Here is a 21,007-nt window from a genome sequence, read left to right on the forward strand (position 1 = left end):
GCCAAATATTCAGGCCTGAAAGAAAGCAAACATTATTAATAATGTAATGTATATATATATATGTATGATACTTTATATTATACGTATATTTAACATATGCACATTATAATGTAAGTGGTGTTTTAAATGTATCACACGTATACACCATATAACATAAGTGTACCATATATTATAAACACGTCATGAGACGTTATGTGATATCGGACGAAAATGTGTGACTACACTAATAATAAGCCATGAAAAAGTTTAAAAACTATCTCAAAAATGGTGTTTAACAAACTGTTCATTTAAAGGGTTAAGAAATAAAGGATCACAGAGAGCAACATGCAAGTCTACAGGTGAGATTGTACCCAGAAAAAACCTAGAGAAGGATAAATATCTCCAACAGTGAAAGTCTAAGCATTATTATATACAATGCATATAGTAAGTATTACATGAACGCAAATAATATTTACATGATCGAAACGGATGGGTACCTATCTACATAAGACAGCAGATGGCATTGACGTTGTCATGGTTGAACATGTTGCTGACGTTGTCATCTTCTCGACGAGTCACCGGAATATTCCCGTAAGTGTCCGAGATTGTACCCGTGTTTGTAATAATTGAAACTCTCTTTGAACTCGTTCCTCGTATCTCTAAAGTAGTCGCCCGTGAAGGTGAAGTACAACGGCACATCGGGATAGGGCCAGAACTCGGCCCTTTTCCCCGACCTCCTCACTCGTTTCTACACTTTGTTACGTTCAACTTGCCCGACGACGGTTACTTTTTCTAACTTAAGGTCAACTTCCACTGAATTTATATTGATAGAAGAAATTAAAAATTTTATATAGAGTCGAGATAGGAAACGACGAGAACGAATGTGTACCTCTAAGCTTGTAAAGGGTTCTTTTGACTACTCTCTCACAACCAATGCAGCACATCCTGACTTTGAGCTCCACTGTCTGTAAAAAGAGAGGTGAAGTTGTGATTTTAGAGTAATGGATGCCCAATATTTTTATGACAAATTTGTGCTTATCTTTCTTGTTATTCTTTAATTTATTCCTTCTTTTAAGACCCTTTATGCTTCATCCAGTTATGGGAAACCCATGGCACTAAGAAATACCATGTTGGGTCTCAATAGCATTAAACTTTAAGTGTTCGTTGATTATCAAATAAAGTTGATACAAGAATAACTAGAAATTTAATCCGATTGATTCATTTAATCATTTTTAATGAAATTTTAATATTTTAATTTAATTCAAATCTTAAAAACGATATTATTGGGAATAACTCAAAAAAATAGTGATTCAATGATTAAATACTTTTTTTTTATTAATATGTGGTAAACAGGGACGTAGCCAGAATTAAATATCGGCAAGGGTCGAAATATTAGACTATTTAAGAAAATTATAAAGATTTATTAGATATTTAAACTTGAAATTCAGCATGAACCAAGCGACCTTAGTGATTAAGATATTGTTGTTATCCTTGAGGTCCCGAGTTCAAGCACTTATGTAGGGGTATGAGCGTTCATTGCCAAATAATTGAAAGTCTCTGTATAAATATTACCTTGTATTCACCTTAAATTAAAAAAAATCAAAACTCAAAAGACGACTTATAATTTGTTTAATATTTAAACTAACAATGACTTAAATTGTAATTAGACAAAAAATTTGAGAACACAGACTTATCATTCTTTAGTTCGGCCCCTACTTGATTAAATATTTAATATATTTTTTAAATTTAAATATTTATTTTTATATGAGCCAAAATACTATTAAACCAAAATTATATCGAATATATAAAATTTTAACTAGGGTCGGGGGGCCCTTGGGCCCTAAGGGAGCTCCGTCCCTAGTGATAAGTATAAGATAATATCCGTTTAAAAATAACTCTTAACCATTCGACATTAAACATTTAAATCTCTGACATTCATAATGTAAGAAATAACAATAGTTTCTAGGTTCCCTGTAATGAGTAAGACTAGTATCAAGATTTTAGGTTCTTATAATTTAGGGTTCAAACAAGTAAGGTTGTGTAAATTTTAATTTTAATTTTAATTTTAATTAGGGAAAGATTGAGGGGGTGCGATCACATCTTGATATTTCAAATCCTCGAATAGTTTTAGTGTTTTCTTTGTATTTTTTTTATTAATGATTTAATTTCACGCCCTTTAACATAAAATAATATATTCGTTTTTATACGTATATCAAAAACATGTTAAAAAATTATGTATAACATGTATAAGTTGTTGAAAATTTAACCTAAAACTCAAGACCCATCTTGAATATCTTTAAGTATCCAATCTAAAGTTAATTGGAAATTGGCATAGATTTTAGAGGTTACTTTAATATAAAAAAAACATGAATAGTTCAAGATCTAAACCGATGCTAGATAATACCCATTTTATCGTATGAAAATCATTAGATCAGAAAGGCAAGTTTGGTAAGTTTAAGATGGTTGATGAGATAAAATGAGTTGTCACGATTATTGATGGTTCATTTTTTAATTTGAGTGGAAAGTTTTAATTGACAAGAAATTGATTGTTAATTGATGTTAAAATGTTTTATTTCCACAAAGAGGTAAAGTAAAAAAAATAAAGGTGAGATAATCTCATTGAGGTCACATCTCGTCTCTTAATTATACTTGAAAGGTTTTATAATAAATTTTTAATACGTGTGTTAAGTGCATATATTATAGATATGATGGATATACGTGGATTGACATGTTAAGTTGATATAATTAAGTTTATGATATATTTGACTTTAGTAGGTAGAATGAATCAGTCATAAATTTTATCAACTAGTCATGACTTCTCGAAAGATGTTATATATTCGAGGTTTATCCTTTAGAGATGTACTCTCTGTCTTTGAGAGTTCTCTTGGTGTCGGAAAATCATATACAAGTGCCTTAGGGTCCTCCAAGAATTATAAGACGTGAAAATAGTGTATACGGAGGTCTTTTGGTAGGGATATATCAGAGATCAAAGATGAGGATGAAACAATAAAATAACTCAAGATTAATTAGAAAATTAACATATTTATATATAAACACAAACTTGTTGGAGGTGGGTGAAGGGGAACCTGCAAAGAAAGTGGTTGGCCCTTATCAGTCTTCTTGTGGTGATGAATATTGCTGCCGACGCCCATTTTTGTTGTCAAAGTAACCCAACAAACACTGGGAAATAACAGATATAATAGACCCAAATTGCTATTAGGGCAGCCATTGAAAATTTGGAATCACAATTCTGCCTCAAATTAAGTTCATAATATATATATATATATATAAGCTGAAGTAACGAAGGAAGAGACACTAATGAAAGAGACAATCTCTTGATGATATCAAAGTAATCTGATACTCTTTAAAAAGATGAACCATTTGTTGTGTTTAAAAAGACACATATTTTACACGTAAAACTTCGATACTATTATAATGTTGAAATCGAAAAAGAATAATATGGGTATGGTATCAATAGATCATATTATGTTTATTACAATAGTAGATATAACAGAACATTACATAACACATATATTCCTGAAATCTGTTCTACCCACCATCTCTTGTATACATGCAACAGTATTCAGTGTACAAAACGTAACAAAGTTGGATTAAAAGCATCTCCTAAAACTTGAGAGAGAAAGGATTCATAGGTACCTTAGAATGAGCACGTGTTTATTTTGAAATTCGAATTTTATTTGATTAGTTATTTATTTTATTAGTGGTGTTTATCTTAAGATTTTATTTATATCTATATAAGTCAAAAAATTTATATCGTTAATATATATATTCATTCTTAAAAATATTTTTAGATCCGTTAGATATATACATTGATATTATCAACAACTTGAGAAGAATATACAAATAAACAATTTGCCTATAATTTAGAGTTGAAGTGTAAAAACGAAATGATAAGAAAAATGAAGGAATAGAGGATCCATTTGTAAAGTTGACAAAGATGTTGACGTCTATGGCTTCTTTGCACATCAACATAGAAACATTAACATTCCCCCACCTTATCTATTATTTCTTAACAATAATCCTCATTTTCAATCACACAAAAATATATTAAATTGTATGAACTAAGCGACCTTAATGATAAATGAATTATTATTATTATTATTTAAAGTCTTGAGTTCGAACATTAATAATATTAAAGATATAAATGTTCAATATCAAATGATTAATAATTATATTTAAACCAATATTACATTGTACTTACTTCGGATTAATTATAAAAATAAAAAAAATATATCCTAAAATAAAAATCTCAAATCCCTATCATTTATTTCTTGATATATCTATCTATCTTTAATCTATAATTTATATAAAAGCATAAGTTCAGTAAAATTTAGAATTCATAAAAATAGTAAAATTTAGAATTCATAAAAATATCTCAAGTAAATTATATATTTAGAATTTTAACTATTACTTTTGTTTTTTAATCATCTAATTATATATTTTTATTAAATCATATATTATGTTTAGTTTTGGTTTTATTTTGATCAACCATTGTTAAAAAATAACAGTAATATCGATGTGTCGTCATAAAATAATGTCACGTCATCATTAAAAAATAATTATCAGTAATTATATTAATTTTTAACGATTAGTGATCAAAATAAAATCAAAACGTAACGTTAAACATGATTTAAAAATAATAATTAAATGATAAAAATGAAATAAAAGTGATAATCACATACTAAATATATAGTTTATCCAAATATCTCTTATAGTTCATTATATTATAGTTTACCCTAAAAAAAGCGGTGATGATTAGGGGTGTTCAAATTTTCGAACTAATTCGGTTTGAACCGAATTAGTTTGGTTAATTCGGTTGGTTAACAGTTAAGAAAATTTTTAGAATTCGGTTAACGGTTAATTCGGTTAGAAATCGATTAATTAACCGAATTAACTGAAATATTTAATTTTTATATAAACTGTTTTTTGAATTAAAAAAATATTTAATTTTATATAAATTAGAAAATTTTAAAAATTTTCGGTTAATTCAAAAATTAACCAAAATTTATTCGGTTCAGTTAATATTTTCAAAAAAAAAAATTGATTTGATTAACAGTTAAAAAAAATTCGGTTAATGATAATTCGGTTCGATCGGCCACCAAATTAACCGAATGAACAACCCTAAATGATGTAACAGCGAGTGGTTCCTATTTCCCAGGCTTATCCTTTCAGATTTTTATGAAAACCTATGTATGGGTTGGTCCCTCCCAATATTATACTAAATAAAACAAGTTAGATAAAACCTCCACTAAATCATAAGATATTTATGTTATTATTTCAATTTTCAGTTCCCATCCAATTTAGAATTGAAAATTTAAATCCTGAATTAAGAAAGTCAAAATTTATATATTATAATAAAATAGATAATAATATATTTAGAAAAAATGACATAATAAAGTTGAGATTAGGTGAAATGGAATAATAAGACAAGATTATTATGTCTATAAGATTAATGGCATTCATCGGAGTCACATCAATGACTATCTTATAACTTTAAAAATACAAGGGAAAGTTTTTATCACCAAAGATTCAGTCCAATTATACACCAAATAATTTATCCCTTTTAAAACTAAATTGAACGGTTTGAAAAGTAAAAAAATACCAGGCAAATCCCAGGGCTCCCATCTGCAAACATCAATTTCAGGAATGACCTCAACCTCGGAATGACGACCGTTGATCTTCAATCTAAGGTAATAATCGATGAGCTCTACGTCAGTCGGCCGGAATCTAAACCCTAAAGGCAAAGAATCCATAGTCAAAACTCCCCTTTTCCCCCAATTTGCTAAACCCTAAATTCAATTTGTACAGTTCTTTGTGAATCAGATATTGTTTCTCTTTCTTTTCCTTTTCTCTTTGGGGTCTTTTTTTTTCCCCACTAAATCTTTTTGCTCAGCTAAATTTGTTGATGGAAAAAACTTACTTTCGGTCTGGTTGCTTGTCATGTGACTCTCACGTGACATTATGCCGCCGTGTCGCTTTACCATTCGCTCGCAGCAAACTCAGGACTGCGCGTGCGTTAACGGTTTTCCCCCCTACTGCGCGTCACAATGGCAAGGAAATTTGTAACTGTAATTCGTAAAACGAAGGGTTAATTCCACAAAACATCCTCAAACTAAGATCAAAATCTTATATTGATACATAAAGTTTAAAATATGCTAATTAAGTTTTTAAAATATATGTATAGTATCAGTTGTGTCCTATGGTCAATCTAACATTAATTTGGGTGTTAAATATCAGCTCAACTTTAATTTAGAGTATATATATATATATATATTTCACCCAATGAGTTGATAACTCTAATGGGGAAAGACGTCATAGGGAGGGCGCGTGAAGGGTGTAATTTCTGTAATTCCACATTCTATACCAATACATACATACATATATACACACACATATATATATACATATAAAATAAATTTTAATATAATCTTAATCATACTTTAGAGGGAAGGGGAACGGTGGACTCTAGAGGAAAGAAAGGAAAATACTTCTAGTGGATAGTGGATCTAAAATCCATGATTTAAAAAATATGAAGAAACAAAGATGAACAACTTGATCAGCCGACCAAATATATTTGTTCTAATGTAAATTCTATATAAAACATATAAATTAAATTTTAAAATATATTTAAGCACGTATTATTGTTTATGTAACATATTTCTTTTTAAAAATTTAGGTTCATATATTTTAAGTATTCTTCATATTAAATCTACATAAACAGTTAGTGCCTAAACTAGGTTGATGAAAGGATCTTGTCCCCTCTTCTTTAAGAAGGGTTATGCTTTCGTGGTAAAAAATAATATTATTTTTTTTTACAAATTTAAATTCGAATAATTACATTTATAAGGTGTATATGTTAAAATCCTCACACCAATATTTATCTTCCAACTTTATAATTTGAATAATTATATTTATAAGATATATACACATTATGTTATATAAATATGTAGATTATAATTGTAATCCAAACTTATTTAATTTATTTTCTAAAAATTATAAAGTAATTTTTATGCACATATTGAATCTAATAAATTGGAATTGTAATGGATTGTCGGCTAAAGTTATTGTTTGGCGGTGAAGAATATTTTCACCGTTTTTATCTCAGTGTTGAATAACCAAAAATAAAATGTTGACAGTTTTCATACATACGCGATGAACAAGAACAACCAAAACCGCTACGGTTCCTGCACCAGCATCGCTTACCGGGATCTGTTACCGGTGATTTCTTCCAATGAAGGCGGTGGACAAAGACAACTACAACGGCAAGTGGGACAAGACGAGTGGGAAGACAACCATTGTTGAATACATTTTACATGGAATCCATGGTTACACTTTGCCAACACTTGAATCCCCTCCCCCTCCACGAATTCAGACAAGCAAATTGCGCATTCAGCTTCCTCTCCGGCCAGCTTCATCCCGGTCGAGTAAACCACCGTCGGAGTTGCCACCAACCGTGCCGCAGCTGCCTCCGCCACGGGCTTCCTCTGCTGATCAAGTTCTTGGTGTTGCGCCTCGGCAATGCTATTATCGTTGCTGTTGCGTGAATAACGCGGGCGGCGTCTGTCACCGCCGCGCAAGAAGCAGCGGATGGCGGCGTTAAGAGCCAAAGAGCATATTAAAGCACAGAAGAGAATGATCAAAACCATGGCCGCGTTAGCCTCGAAGTTATTTGACTTCGAGTAAGGCCGCCACCTACAAGTCTGAGGATTACACGTTGATTCTAAAGCGGAAGACATTTCTGGCTCCCCTGAAGAAAGCTGTGGGGACAACCGTACAAGGCGCTCTCCGGTGTCCGCCACCGCCTCCTTTGACGGCGGTGGTCGCATTTTTGTATTATATTTCTGGGTTTTTTAGCTTTTGATTGGAAGAGTTAAGAGAAAAGTAGAAAGGGCGATTGCGTGGGAGCAGAGACGAGGATGATTTATAGCCATCTTTTGGAATCAAGAAATGCATACGTGTACTCGAGTTTAATATATCCCATATATTTAAATTAGGGTTGTAGGTGTGTTTTTTATTGTATTTTAGTAAACACTAGTGTAGTGATTACGGGTATCACAATCATACAATAACAGTTTCGAAAGACACCATTACTACTATACAACGAGCAGACCATTATTTAAATCCATGATAATTCATTGTTATTAATGTTTTTTTAACTGTTTAAAAACCCTTGTCAACTCGAGCAATGTTGATCGATAAATATCGTATTATTATTCTCAAACAATTAGAGTTTAAATAATTCTATTAATAAATATTTAAAACCAACACAGATTCTACCTTACAATTATATTAAGATGTTAAAGAGGAAAACCCATCTATCTATTGTTCTTTTCTCGAGTATTTTTCAATTCTTGATCACTTAAAGCACGCAATTATCATTTTTAAGCGAACTTTTTCTCTTCTCCATGTAAAATTAAGTATATTTACTTTACTATTTAAGAATAATTATATTTGAGTCAGATAATATTTAAATAAAATTTTCAATAATTTTAATTTTAAGTTTGAATTTGAAGTTGAAATTAAAGCTTTTTACAAGTGGATGTAGAATCTGGATTAGATTCTATTATGCTTCAAACTAGCACCGGTGTCTGTTTTTTATTTTATTTTTCTCTGAAAAAATTCGGAAAAAATAGATTCAACGCTGTTGGTGATGGTTAAAAAGATAATTATTCTTCTTACAGGTTCTAGAAACGTCAAGGGTAAAGAAGCATGTTGATCATTCCACCACTTTACAGAATGTATGAAAACATTAATGTTATGAGTCGACCTTCATATTCTACTCGCATCTCTCTCTCAATCATAGAGTTGAGCATTTATTTGCTTTCCTAATAGTTTTTAAATATATTGTATGGTTTCTCAAAGTTGATCGAAACTTGCAACAATTAAAAAGTATTGTGTAATTTTATTTTCGGTATATAAAAGGAAAGATTAAAGAGATTTTTTAAAAGTCAATATTCGAATAATTGTGTCTACACATTATCAACAACTAAAAAAAGATTATGAACAAATACTTGAACTATTCAAAGAAAAAAGTTATTAGGAATTCTATTAACTTTGAAAGATAAGGTAGACCCCATGGAGGAACTATATAATAAGCTTATAGAAAGAAAATGAAATTGATTGGTGGTTTTGTTTTTGGTGGTATTAGCTCAAACACCCTTTCTCAATTCCCTCCAATGTGTGTTCAAGTGAATCGTAATTACAATTTACATTGCTAAATCAGTAAAAAGTTGAGTTTCTGGTATTAAAATCATAATCTGATATAAAAAATTAAAGAAAGCACGTTTTAATACTCTCTTTTTTTTATAAAAAAACTTGCGGTCCATAAACCTATTTTTAATGTGGATATTATAAGTGCATGGAGTTCGATTGCGGACAAAGACGGTCCACAGATGTGATATGTGGAGTGGAGCAGGCAGAAGGCCCACCTAGCCCCCATTATAACCAGAAACCAAGCGGAAATAAATAACTTCAAAAGAAAAGCCAAAACAAGGGATATGCCTAAATTTATTGCCATATTCGCCTTTGTCCCCAGGGAATTCCACAATGGATAAGGGCACCACTCACTCTCCATCTATTGCCCTTGTTTACAGGTTTCTTTCATTCATGCTACATCAACTTCTATATCGTACTCCGATTACAACCAATCATTTTTCGATTCAATTTATGTCTCTTACTGTCATCTTGAATACAGACTCTAGTCATTTTCTGTAACTTAATTTAGAATTGAGAATGAGAATCGAACTCAACCCAAGTACATAGTTAAGCTTTACCTTGAAAATGCAAAGGCAAATACCAAAATTACTGCATACAAGCACATGTACCTAGCATCTTTATCCAATCTTAAGTATAACAGCAACCATAACTACTCGATAAATTCATTAAGATAGTGTGAACTTGAATCTTTAATTCTAAACAAGCGTGTTTATTGAAATATGATGTTAACGACAACAGAGAAGAAAGAAAAGCAAAATTCATTTCGATTAAAAAACAAACAAAAACTACTCACCTATTCCACAGTTTCGGAGATATTCCCCTTCATAATGAACTGCCTTGACAATCTAACTTCACCCGTGGGGCCGTGGCTTCATCGCTTCTCTCTCAATTCCGGGTCTCTGGTGACAAATAATCAAAAGAAGGTGAGATAGAGTTCACTGTTCAAGGCCTCAAGGGCAACAATTAGCTTTCACAGAAGGTTGAGCCAAACCTCTGAATATGGTCAAGAATAAGAAGCCTAGGCCCAGGGGGTATTTTCACATCTCTAAGAGCACTGAAACACATTAGACAATTCCATGGCCATCAGAATATATGTACATTGAGAGAGAGAGATCATAGAACACTAATTTGAAAGTTAAATTAGGATAAAAACTTCAGTTTCTTGCCTATCAGTGAGCAAAGGCAATGTGTTATCGGTTAACAAGCCTTTCTTGAAATTCTTCTCGTAGTTCTGGAGGCCAAGACTGTTTAACAAGGATCTTGTTCGGGAATAGTACACATCCTCAGCAGGTGGTTGAGAAAACTTTTGCCCTAACTAAATAACCGTAAAAAAAGGCTGTTAGATATGAAACCGCAGGCCAGTAGAGCACTATTTTGAAGTAGTATTCCTTATACTTGGCTGTTAAAGGGAAAATTTACTCAAGAAGCTCATGGATATAGAAACTCAACAAACTTGATTCAAGCTGATCAGATTCATAACTTTTATAACAGTTAATAACCAGAAATCACTAAAAATAAGATAGTGGTATTAAGGGGTATAATGGAATGATTTATCAACCTGGAAAAGCCCGCCTTGAACGAGTGCGAAAAAAAGTCCAGAAGTGACTACATTTGCAGCCTGATTAGGGCCACCCATGCCACTCACTAAAGAAAACATGGCCCCAGAACCAAAAGCCGCCACCATGCTGCAAATAGAATATTTACATTAAAAAACCATGAAAACCTAAGTATGTCGAGCAAGAGATACACACATAAACCAAATGAAGTCTACAGTTCGATATTCAAACAACAAGATTAGAAAATTATCTATCCATCTTAAGCTTACCTAAGTCCAATATCCAACAATATGCAAATAATATTGCAATGCTAATTTATGATGGGAGAGAACAGGTGGAGAAAGGAGAATCCCCAAGAGAACGCAACATAAACCGATAAAAGTGGGGCATGTGAGGTGGAATCCAGATGAGCGAATGAGAGAAGAAAAAATGTGCATGTATTTGTCATAGATAAATGCACCTCGAAGTTTCTAAATTGAGGGGAAAACAAGCTAGTTCCAAATGAGAAGATCTTTAAAAATTAGTATCTCATTTTCTACAAAAAATAACAAATAATCAGTTAATCACCCTATTAACTGTACCAATAAAATGTTTGAGAACTTATTTCTATTCCTCATATGCTTACAAAATAGAAAAAATAAAAGGACCATGATCTCACATAGCCAAATGCAGCCTATTTTAGCTAGAAATGGAAATCAAGTTGGCTCCGGAAAGGAAACGTCTTAAGAATTTCAAGGAAAAATAAAGAGAAAATACATCCAAATTTTGACTTGACGACAAACCACAGGAGTAAATGAGTCTTCATCCTTTCCAAAACGTAAGACCAAATTCAGTAAAAGCCAACACAGATATATCACCCATAACAATTCCAAGGTCTGGAACAAACTGTTTGACCATAACATTTGTAAAGCTAAGACCCTCAAAGAAAGTCACTGAGATTTCTTTGCATCTCAATAGGAATCTCACTAGATTTGTTACACTTTCTAGGACAAAAACAGATACCAATACATAACGAAGAACAATATTAATTTTTTGTGTTGGAAACGAGTTCATTTAAAGCATCATATGTTGGTATCTTGTACGGGTTTATTGAGCATATTGCAGCATATGTTAGCAAGTCATAATCCGATTTAACTATACCTAGTTGCAATATCCGCTAGCTATAAAACAACATAAAGAAAATCAAACAAGATTAAAAAGTCCACCTAGATTGAACATCCTCCTTCCCTCTCAATCTTTTCATAACAGAAGTTATGCCGGCATTGACACCGGTCATTACCGCGAAATTACGAGCTTGAACCCAGGGACCTCCGGATAGAGCCTGCAATTAAAACATGCATCAAATATCAATAAAACCCACATATCCATTAACAATACAATGGTAATTAGAAAACTATTCGTGTTTGTAAACAACAATATAACTCAATTAGCATGTGCACTATCTAGAACATGGTCCTCCCCAGAAACACACAATCGGCATTAAATAAATAAATATATATATATATATATATATATATATATATATATATATATTATTTTTCGAGACATGTAATTGGAAATTACAGTTCTGGGAAAAAATTATCGAGATCGCAGATAAAAACTAAGACCTGGGCTTGCTTGAGAGAAGACATTGCTTGAGGATTGAGGGAAGCCTGAGGAGGAGTTGGAAGAGAAGAGGATATGTCGTTGGTTAGGGTACCCATGATAGCACCGATAGCAGCACCCTGGGCGGCGCCTGTGACGGTCACCACCGCCGCCTCGACTGACATGGACTGCTTGGCTAGCCAAGCCTTGAACCCGTTCTCGACTTCCTTGAACTTGGTTTGCAATTGCTCCAAAGGGTTTTGTTGAGCCATCATAAACCTGGAAACCACCGCCAGTCTTTGCTCTTTTCCACCCTCCATTTCGTCACAACTTGTGTATGTAATTTCCTCGAGTAAAGAAATGGGGAATTGAAATTGGAATGGTTGCCTGATCCAATTTCTCCGGCTTTGTTTTTTGTTTTGGTATTACTCCAGAATGGCCTTTTTGTCAAAACGATCTTTTTAACAATGTAGCCCAAATATTTGCTTTTATCTTTAGATACTTATGGATATTTTACGAGTTTTATGAATTTAGATATTAAAATTATTATTTATTATAAATTTAAAATAAATACGAATAGTCATTTTAGAATATTTAAATATAATATTCAATTATAATATATATATATATATATATATATATATATATATATATATATATATATATATCTTTACACGCAAGAATGTTTTTTACAAGTTTTGTTCCAATATAAAAGACTTTTTAAATTTAACTTCATTGACATTTTTAATTAAATTTTATATTTTCTACTATTATAATTATGTTTAATAGATCATTAATAAATAGATACTTATTTGTCACTTATTGATTCTTTATAAAAAAACAAAAATGTTACATACTGTATATTAAATTTATGTTATATAATTATGGATATCCATATCATTATATATCACATAATTGTATTACTTTTAGTACTTTTAACACTATGATAATACAATTGAAATTTTAAATCTAATATTTGATAAAGGAAGAGTATTTGTAGGCAGCCATGCACTAGTATGGTTCGTAGCACTTTCATATGTAGCCACGTAAGCCGTGTGGACCCCATGCTTTTATACATGACTAACAATTTCCACATGTCAAAGCTTTATTGGTTAGCTTACTTAATGGTCCACTTTTTTCTAGGAATTGTTGACACAAACCTAACATCAACGAAGTAAGTACAATTACGTAATTTAATTTTCAAATAATATAATATTATTATATTACAAATATAATAATATGTTGTTCTTGATTTACTTGTATTCTTCTTTAGATCATTTTTGTTCTTAATTTTTTTTTAATTTCTCCTGCAGAATGCATTTGTAATTTGTCGTCTGTTCAAGAAACAAGATGAGTCCATTGAAGATTTCAACGGTGATGGGGTTGGTCCGACTGTATTGTCTCCTACCAAAGACATGCTATCGGTGTTAGAAGTGCCTCGAGACTCCCCTGCAGTAGAAGGGGAAGCCAAAAAAATATTCGATGCGACGGAAACTCGTCATTTTGGTTTGCATAGTGAAGTGGTTTCTAAAGCCGTTGAACCTAAACTGGAGTGTAAATGGGATGGTTTTTTTTGTTGATAATTTGATTTTTATTACCCAAAAGAACGGTTATATATTACAAGAGAAACCAACTGCTAAAAGCAGAACAAGCACTGGCCCCCAACTAGAGACCTCAGACCCAAGTCTAAACAATCAACACGACTAATGCTACCAAAGGAACCAAAAACAACAAGTTAAGATGAAAAATAACCAAACTTCAGTAGAAGGGTTAACAGATAGATCCTAGGACACAGCAGGCACCAGTCCGTTAACCAATGTTCCATTCTACACAGAGTTGAAGGTTAACCCTGTCAGCTTTGTTTATGTTGTAGCCTTGCAACTTGGCACTAACGGTCCCCCTGATGTTATCAAAGACTTCATCAGGAACACGAGAGTAGCCTCTGAAGAGCCTAAAATTGCGTTCCTCCCAGACAAAGTACAAGAGACTAATCCAAGCTAGCTTCAAAATGCAGACTAGCAAGGACTTCCCCTTGTAGTTAGTTTCTGCCCAGGCCAATGCATCGTTCCAACACAGCACCCTGCAGGGAATTCTACAAGCCTGTAAAACTTTGCTCCAGACCCCTCTTGCAAATGTACAATCGTTGAACAGGTGATCCCTGCTCTCTAAACCATCACAACACAGATCACAGCGTCCATCCGACTTTATTCCCATATGAATGAGCATGTCCTTGGTTGGGAGCCTATTAAGAATAACCATCCAGGCAATAATGGACAATCTTGGGATGCGCAAAGGGAACCAGATTAGATGATCCCATCTTACTTTCTCCCTCCTGCCCCTCATTTTCTCCTACACCCAACTGCTTTTAACCACATTTCAGTCCACCACACCACCAAACAAATCAGCAGCTGAACTCCTAAGCTTGAATAGTTTCCGCATAATCCAATTGAGTTGTGGCTTGTAACTAGCTTCCCAAAAAATAGCCCCCTTCAGGACATATTCCTTAACCCAGGCCACCCAGAGAGACGTAAATGGGATGGTTATAAAGCTTATGATGAAATGGATCATGTGGCAGATATGGTCCCTGCAGAAGTGAGGGGGGATCCTGAATTTTGATATAGATTTTGTGATAATTTCTACGGAACTGACGTTGTTCGATTTCAGATGCGTTTACTTGAAGAAGCTTTGAATCATTTCTACGATTCAACGGGAGAACCACTATTTTCTCCATTGCACAACCAGATTGAAGCAGAGCAGGCACCTTGGATGTTTGATCATGTTGGAAACTGTCTCGGTGGGGTGGCGTTTGAGCATGGCACTAATGAAAACGATGCATATGTTTCGAACTTCTAGGAATCCATAATGAATGATTTGGATGGCTGCTACGCTGACGACGACGGCAGTCGGAAGAATTCAGAATGTGAGACTCCTAAGGCCATGAGCTTTGGTAAGGATGGCAGATCATGCAATGAATCAGATGGTGAAGCGGCCGAAGTGCTGGTGAGTAGAAGCTAACTAGTTAAAATATTGCTTGTAGCATGTCAAGATTCATTCAAATGTTATATCTTGTCGTACACCGATGAATTCTGGTCATGTATATGATACACATATTTTCGTATTTGCATTTCCTAGCGTTCCATGTGTTTTCCCTATCTAAAAACAAGATTTTTTTTCTTTGGAACATCTAGGGACAGACAAGGGCAACAGGGGGGATCTCCTATGGACCGTCTTGCGCAAATCCGATTTACATGCAGGATGTCGACTTTTCCAGTACAGTGCCATTCTATAACGCTCTAAATAGTGATGGAGAATTCAGAAATCATACAAATACATCTTGTAATGTTGAGAGCGCTGTCACTGGAATCAGGATTAGGTCCCGCCCTTCTCGAAGTCAACCACACAATAAAAACTCCATGATACAGGCTAATGTGACAGGAAGAATACGTCTGCAGTGTAACCTTCAGGCTCGCTCGGTTCATTATAACGATGCGATAGATGAGTGGAGTAGTGGAGAGAATGAAGATGATTCGAAACCAGTTGTTAAAAAGGCGAGAAGTTTGTGCTTGGTGCTTGTATAGAAACCCACTGTCAATTCCGGATATGTATCGGACCTTATAAAGTTGTCTTTTGCAGGAGGTAGAAGTAGAAGAAAAGGGTATCATTGTTGGCCGTGGTGCTGATCGTGGCACCATCGACGAATCGCAGGAAATACCCCTTCATAAGTCGAGCAAAGCTACTGTTTTGTTGTCGAATACCGTTGTTTCAGTTCATGAAGAGACTTCATCTCAGTGGATGAAGTTTTCAGCTCGCCGCTCACGTAAACCATTAACTGTTGTTTTCCGGGTGGCCGTGCTGTTAATCTTGTTTATAGGTTTGATTAGCACATCAAATATACTGTAATTCAATGATTATTTCATTGTGTGTATAGTTCACTTGTTTCATTTTGAGGCTATCTTCTAGTTAGAAACTACGGCAATTATTTTGAATGATAGCATTTTATGCATATGATAATATTATTTCTATTTAGTTATTGCTTTAAATGATGTCAATAAGTCACTTGTTATTAACATTAGCTTCTAGAATCTATTTCTTAGTTTAAGATCCTTCTTTACTTACTCAAATCAAAGAATTAGTGGCACTATTCCGTTCAAAATGGGAATAGGCTAGGGTTATGAATTTATAATTTATAATCTGATGAACGAGTCGATTTTATGATTATAAATTCATTATACATTCTCATTATGAGAAAGATCATTCAAATGTATTTAATAGATATTATATTTACATATGAATCCCTACGTAAATGACATTTCATTTAGGATTAGAAATGGGCTTAATCAAGCCTTCCTTATACATATCTCTTTGTTATTTGGGACCCTATTTGTAACATCCCAAATTATGGGTTAGTGACTAAATTGTAAAATTTCAGAATTTGGTGATTAAAGTGGAAAAGTTGAAAAGTTCAATGATTTATGTAGAGATAATCCCTGGAAGTTTTAGTAATTATCCAAAGTAGTAAAGGGCAAAATGGTCATTTGACAATAAAAGATATTTTTATCCCCTTTAATTGGAGATTAAAACGTGGAAGATGAAAACATTTCATCTCTTCTTCCTTTCTTCTTTCTCCTCCCGTAAGAGCTCAAGGGCAAAGGTAAGTTTCTTCATTAGTTGATTATTTGTTCAATTAAAGGTTGGGTTTTGATCATTGGATGGTAATTAAGCTTAAGGAAAGCTTAATTGGTTCTAAAACAACAAGATGAAAGGTATAGGAGAGATTAAATATTTTGAGTTTTTGAATGAAATCTTGAAATAAAGTTGATAAGTTGAATTTGACTTGTCAATAGTTGAATTAAGAGATTTGGAGTGATAGAAAGGAATTTAGAATATGTTGAAATTTGAGTATAATTCTTGAATTTCATTAAGATGAGAGGATTTTGAGAATTAAGATGGATTAAATGAGTACAAATGGGCTTAAGTATGTGTTTTTGAGTTTAGTATATAGAAGCGGTTGAAATATGAAGTGTTTAAGATGAAATGAAGTAAATTTCGTGCTGAAAATATGATTTCTGGGCAAGGGGAATCGATACCCATTCAATGGGGAATCGATAGCCCTCAAGCGAACCAGAAATTCCAGAATCTCATAGGGGAACCGATTCCCCCACAGGATGGAATCGATTCCCCCTAAAGGAAAAATGTGAATATTGGTTTAATAAGTTGGTTAAAGTTGCTAGTATCAAATTACAAGGTGTAGGTATTTAATGATTGCCTTAAATGTACATTTATGTAGATTCTGAGCGTAAAGCAATTCCAGAACATTTGGCAAGTAAGATCGATCAAGGGAATGATAAGAGATTGGAATTGATTAGTGAGGCCAAGGTGAGTGCATACTAGTGACATGTAGTGTTTAATGGAAATAAGACTTGCGATGAGTCTATTTCCTAGAGTAATATGCATGAAGTCATGGACATGATTATGTGTTGGTTATAATTATATGTGATTATATGTATTACATTGATTGTATATATTCATGACTAAAGATAATGATATGCTTTGTATATGCTATATGATTTATGTAAAACTTTATTATGTAATAATGGAAAAACATGGAATAAGTTATATGATAGAGTCATAAGAAAAGAAATGAACATGAGAGAATAAGATAATCAAGTATAAGTCATATGATATGGTATAAGTGATTATACGAGAAATTTTAGGAGACTCTACGAGGATAGTATAAATTCGAGGGCATAAACATAAATAGGGATATATAAGTTATATAGGGAAGATTGATAAATTAAAGGAAACTATGGTTTATGTATTAAAGTGAAGAGCTACAAAGTTTTATTAAAGAGTATTGTGGAAGTCATGAGAAATTGAACTAAATAAATATATGGTTTATGTGAGTGGAAAGAGAAAATGATATAAAATAAGCGGGAGTTATTTATAAGATAGAATGAGACTAATTGAACCTGTAATATAAACTTTATAAAGGAGTACTTGGGTAAAATCATTATATGATACAATTATAGAGTATTACTATACAAATTATATTAAAATAGGATATATGAGAATATGAGTAAGTTTATAGGTTATTGATAGGACATATAAGAATATATAAATGTATGATAATATGAAAAAGTGAACTAAGTTTAATGATGTTGAACCCTATGAGTAGAAGTTATGTGATTATAAGTAACATGATTATATGATTACAAGATATGATACATGATATGAGATATATGAAAGAGAAAATATATGTTATATGAAATATTATATGACTATGTGATTATATGAAAATGTTCTACGCGTAAGTGAATCATGTGTTTATATGTATATGGGATATGTGATTTATATAACAATGAGCTATGTGAAAGGACTACATGACTATGTGTATATGTGAATGTATGTTAACATAAATATTAATGCCCATGTTATGTGTCATGAGAGCTAGGGGTATAGTTGGCATGCCAAGAGTCGAGGGTCTACGCGGTCCTTCGGGACATATATGTATTCTTTGGAACATGTGTGAAGTCTTGTGAGACACATACTTGATCCCTAGTATATGTATATGATTATTAAGGAATGATATGTGGTCCTTATGAACATTATTATATGGCACTACGGTGCAATTATACGCGGCACTCCGGTGCAATTCTACGTGGCATTTTGGTGCAATTATACGAGCTGTGGTGACAGCATAGTGCATAACCTCTATAGAATCACATATCTATAGTTCTCACATGTGTACATGGGCTTTGAAAAGAGACATAATTTGATATAATGATATGTGTATTTCTAATGACATGGTACAAGTGCATATATGTCATGGTGATATGAGATGCTATGTGTTTATGTATTATATGACTATAGAAATTAGTAATATATTGTGGTATATTAAAATGTATATTATATGTTTATGCTCATATGACAGAATTGAAGTCATGACAAGGGAATTAGTAAGGATAAACATGTTGGTGATATGAGAACAATGTAGGTGATATATGTATATGATGTGTGATATGAATTGCATGATATGATTTATGTGTGATAGGGGTTATGGTATTTGTTACATAATATACATGAATATATGTTGATGTATATATAAATGAGTTGTATGATTTGATAGCATAAAACGGTCATGCATGATTAGTGGGTATGAATTCCATTAGATGTGTTTTCTTTATGCCTCACTAAGTCATCGACTTAGCGTGTGAGTGTTTCACACGCAGGTTACAGAAAGTGAATATAGAAGCTGTGAGGAGCAAGACAGGTCAGCATCTCCCTTATAAGATTTCAGATCAGAAAATAGATGAGTTAAATGATTTTTTTGTTATTTTGAATATAGTTGGCATGTACTAATTGATTGAATTAAATATACTCTGATCGATTTTGGTTATTGTGGTCAAATTATGTAACTAAATCGCTTTTACTTTAATGGAAGTTTTAAATTTTCTTTGAATTTTGTCACGAGTCAAAGTTTGAAAAGTCAATGTGACACCTCAGACTCGTATCCGGGTCGGGTACGGGTTGGGGGTGTTACATTTAATGGTATTAGAGCCATGTTTAGTCGATTCTCGGCATAAACCAAAGTCCAAAGTGTCATAAAATGTGTACATGCCAACATAGAGTGAAAAATTTCTGATATGATAGTGTAAGAAGTATGTTGTCTTGCTAATAGAATTAATATAGTAGAAATCCGATCGTGATAATTTCGAAGTAAGTGAAGGTGATATTCCTGATTGTGATAGCTATTCACCTGCCCTGGCCAGGCAGGATGAAGAGCGGACACCTCAGGAAATGCCTCATAAGATCAAAGACTGATTTCAGAAAGTGGAAATCATATTAGAATAGTGATATAAAGTTTTCACATGTCTGAATCGGAAAAGTGATATGAAGTATTCTTATTATTTCATGGATACGATTGAATATGGTGAACAAGTGTCACCATAAGAAAGTTAAAAGATCTAAGGATGTGGCTAGAATTGTAGAAGAGCTCAAGAATAAGTGAATCAGTGACCAGTTTATAAGATAAATGCAATTAGTGTGATGAATTTGAAACAAAGAGATAGTACTGTGTATAAGCAAAATGTGGATATTATAAGGGTTTGCATTCTAGATGAAAAGAGTTAGCGTTGACTAACCAGTTTATGTGACGAAACGTGTATTGAAATTAAAGGATTTGAAGATATTGTTAGGATAAGTTAACCGGATATGAAATGGATATGGATATAGTTGTGTATCTCGACCATGTAAATGTGATGTAGTGAAGGAGATAAGGATTCATATGGTTAAGGAAAGTTATAAAGTAATAGAAAAATTTAAGAATCAATATATCAACAATCAGTTTATAAGACAGAGAAAGTTAGAATGCTTGATTTCGAAAACAGAGGAATCGTAACGTGTAGGGATATGAATATAGTTTGATAAGTCGAAGAAATTGTTGTTAAGTTATTTGAAGGAAAAATGATGTATGTAAGTGAGGTATGGAGGGTTTGTGCCTAGACGAAAAGAATATTATTGATGTTAAAAATTGTTCTTTTCAAGAAGTGATGAATTGTATTAAAGATATAGAGAGATCTCAGAAGAATTAAGAGAATTTGTATCTCATAAAAATCGACACTATCGAAGATAGAGACATAGATTATGATTGT

At 32.8% G+C, this 21,007-nt stretch overlaps 2 protein-coding genes and 2 pseudogenes across 2 annotated transcripts; 1 reads left to right on the forward strand and 3 right to left on the reverse strand.

Annotated features, from left to right (window-relative positions):
- Positions 1 to 407: 407 nt before the first annotated feature.
- LOC120202581 lies at positions 408 to 3,171 on the reverse strand (annotated as a pseudogene).
- A 3,877-nt stretch (positions 3,172 to 7,048) lies between these two features.
- On the reverse strand, positions 7,049 to 7,897 carry LOC120202580 (RING-H2 finger protein ATL79-like). Its single transcript, XM_039202989.1, has one exon. The coding sequence runs from the start codon at positions 7,824 to 7,826 to the stop codon at positions 7,200 to 7,202; it is 627 nt and encodes a 208-aa protein (XP_039058920.1). The 5' UTR covers positions 7,827 to 7,897; the 3' UTR covers positions 7,049 to 7,199.
- A 1,879-nt stretch (positions 7,898 to 9,776) lies between these two features.
- Positions 9,777 to 12,711, reverse strand: LOC120202637 (chloroplastic import inner membrane translocase subunit HP30-2-like). Its single transcript, XM_039203045.1, has 6 exons — positions 12,380 to 12,711; positions 11,978 to 12,093; positions 10,775 to 10,901; positions 10,383 to 10,531; positions 10,208 to 10,270; positions 9,777 to 10,115 (listed from the first exon to the last, which is right to left on the reverse strand). Exons 1-6 carry the CDS (start codon positions 12,674 to 12,676, stop codon positions 10,088 to 10,090), a joined length of 780 nt encoding a protein of 259 aa, XP_039058976.1. The 5' UTR covers positions 12,677 to 12,711; the 3' UTR covers positions 9,777 to 10,087.
- A 946-nt stretch (positions 12,712 to 13,657) lies between these two features.
- Positions 13,658 to 16,326, forward strand: LOC120202568 (annotated as a pseudogene).
- The last annotated feature ends 4,681 nt before the right edge of the window (positions 16,327 to 21,007 follow it).

The sequence above is a fragment of the Hibiscus syriacus genome, unplaced genomic scaffold (genome assembly GCF_006381635.1).
Source record: "Hibiscus syriacus cultivar Baekdansim isolate YM2019G1 unplaced genomic scaffold, ASM638163v2 tig00008957_pilon, whole genome shotgun sequence".
Taxonomy (NCBI): Eukaryota; Viridiplantae; Streptophyta; class Magnoliopsida; order Malvales; family Malvaceae; genus Hibiscus; species Hibiscus syriacus.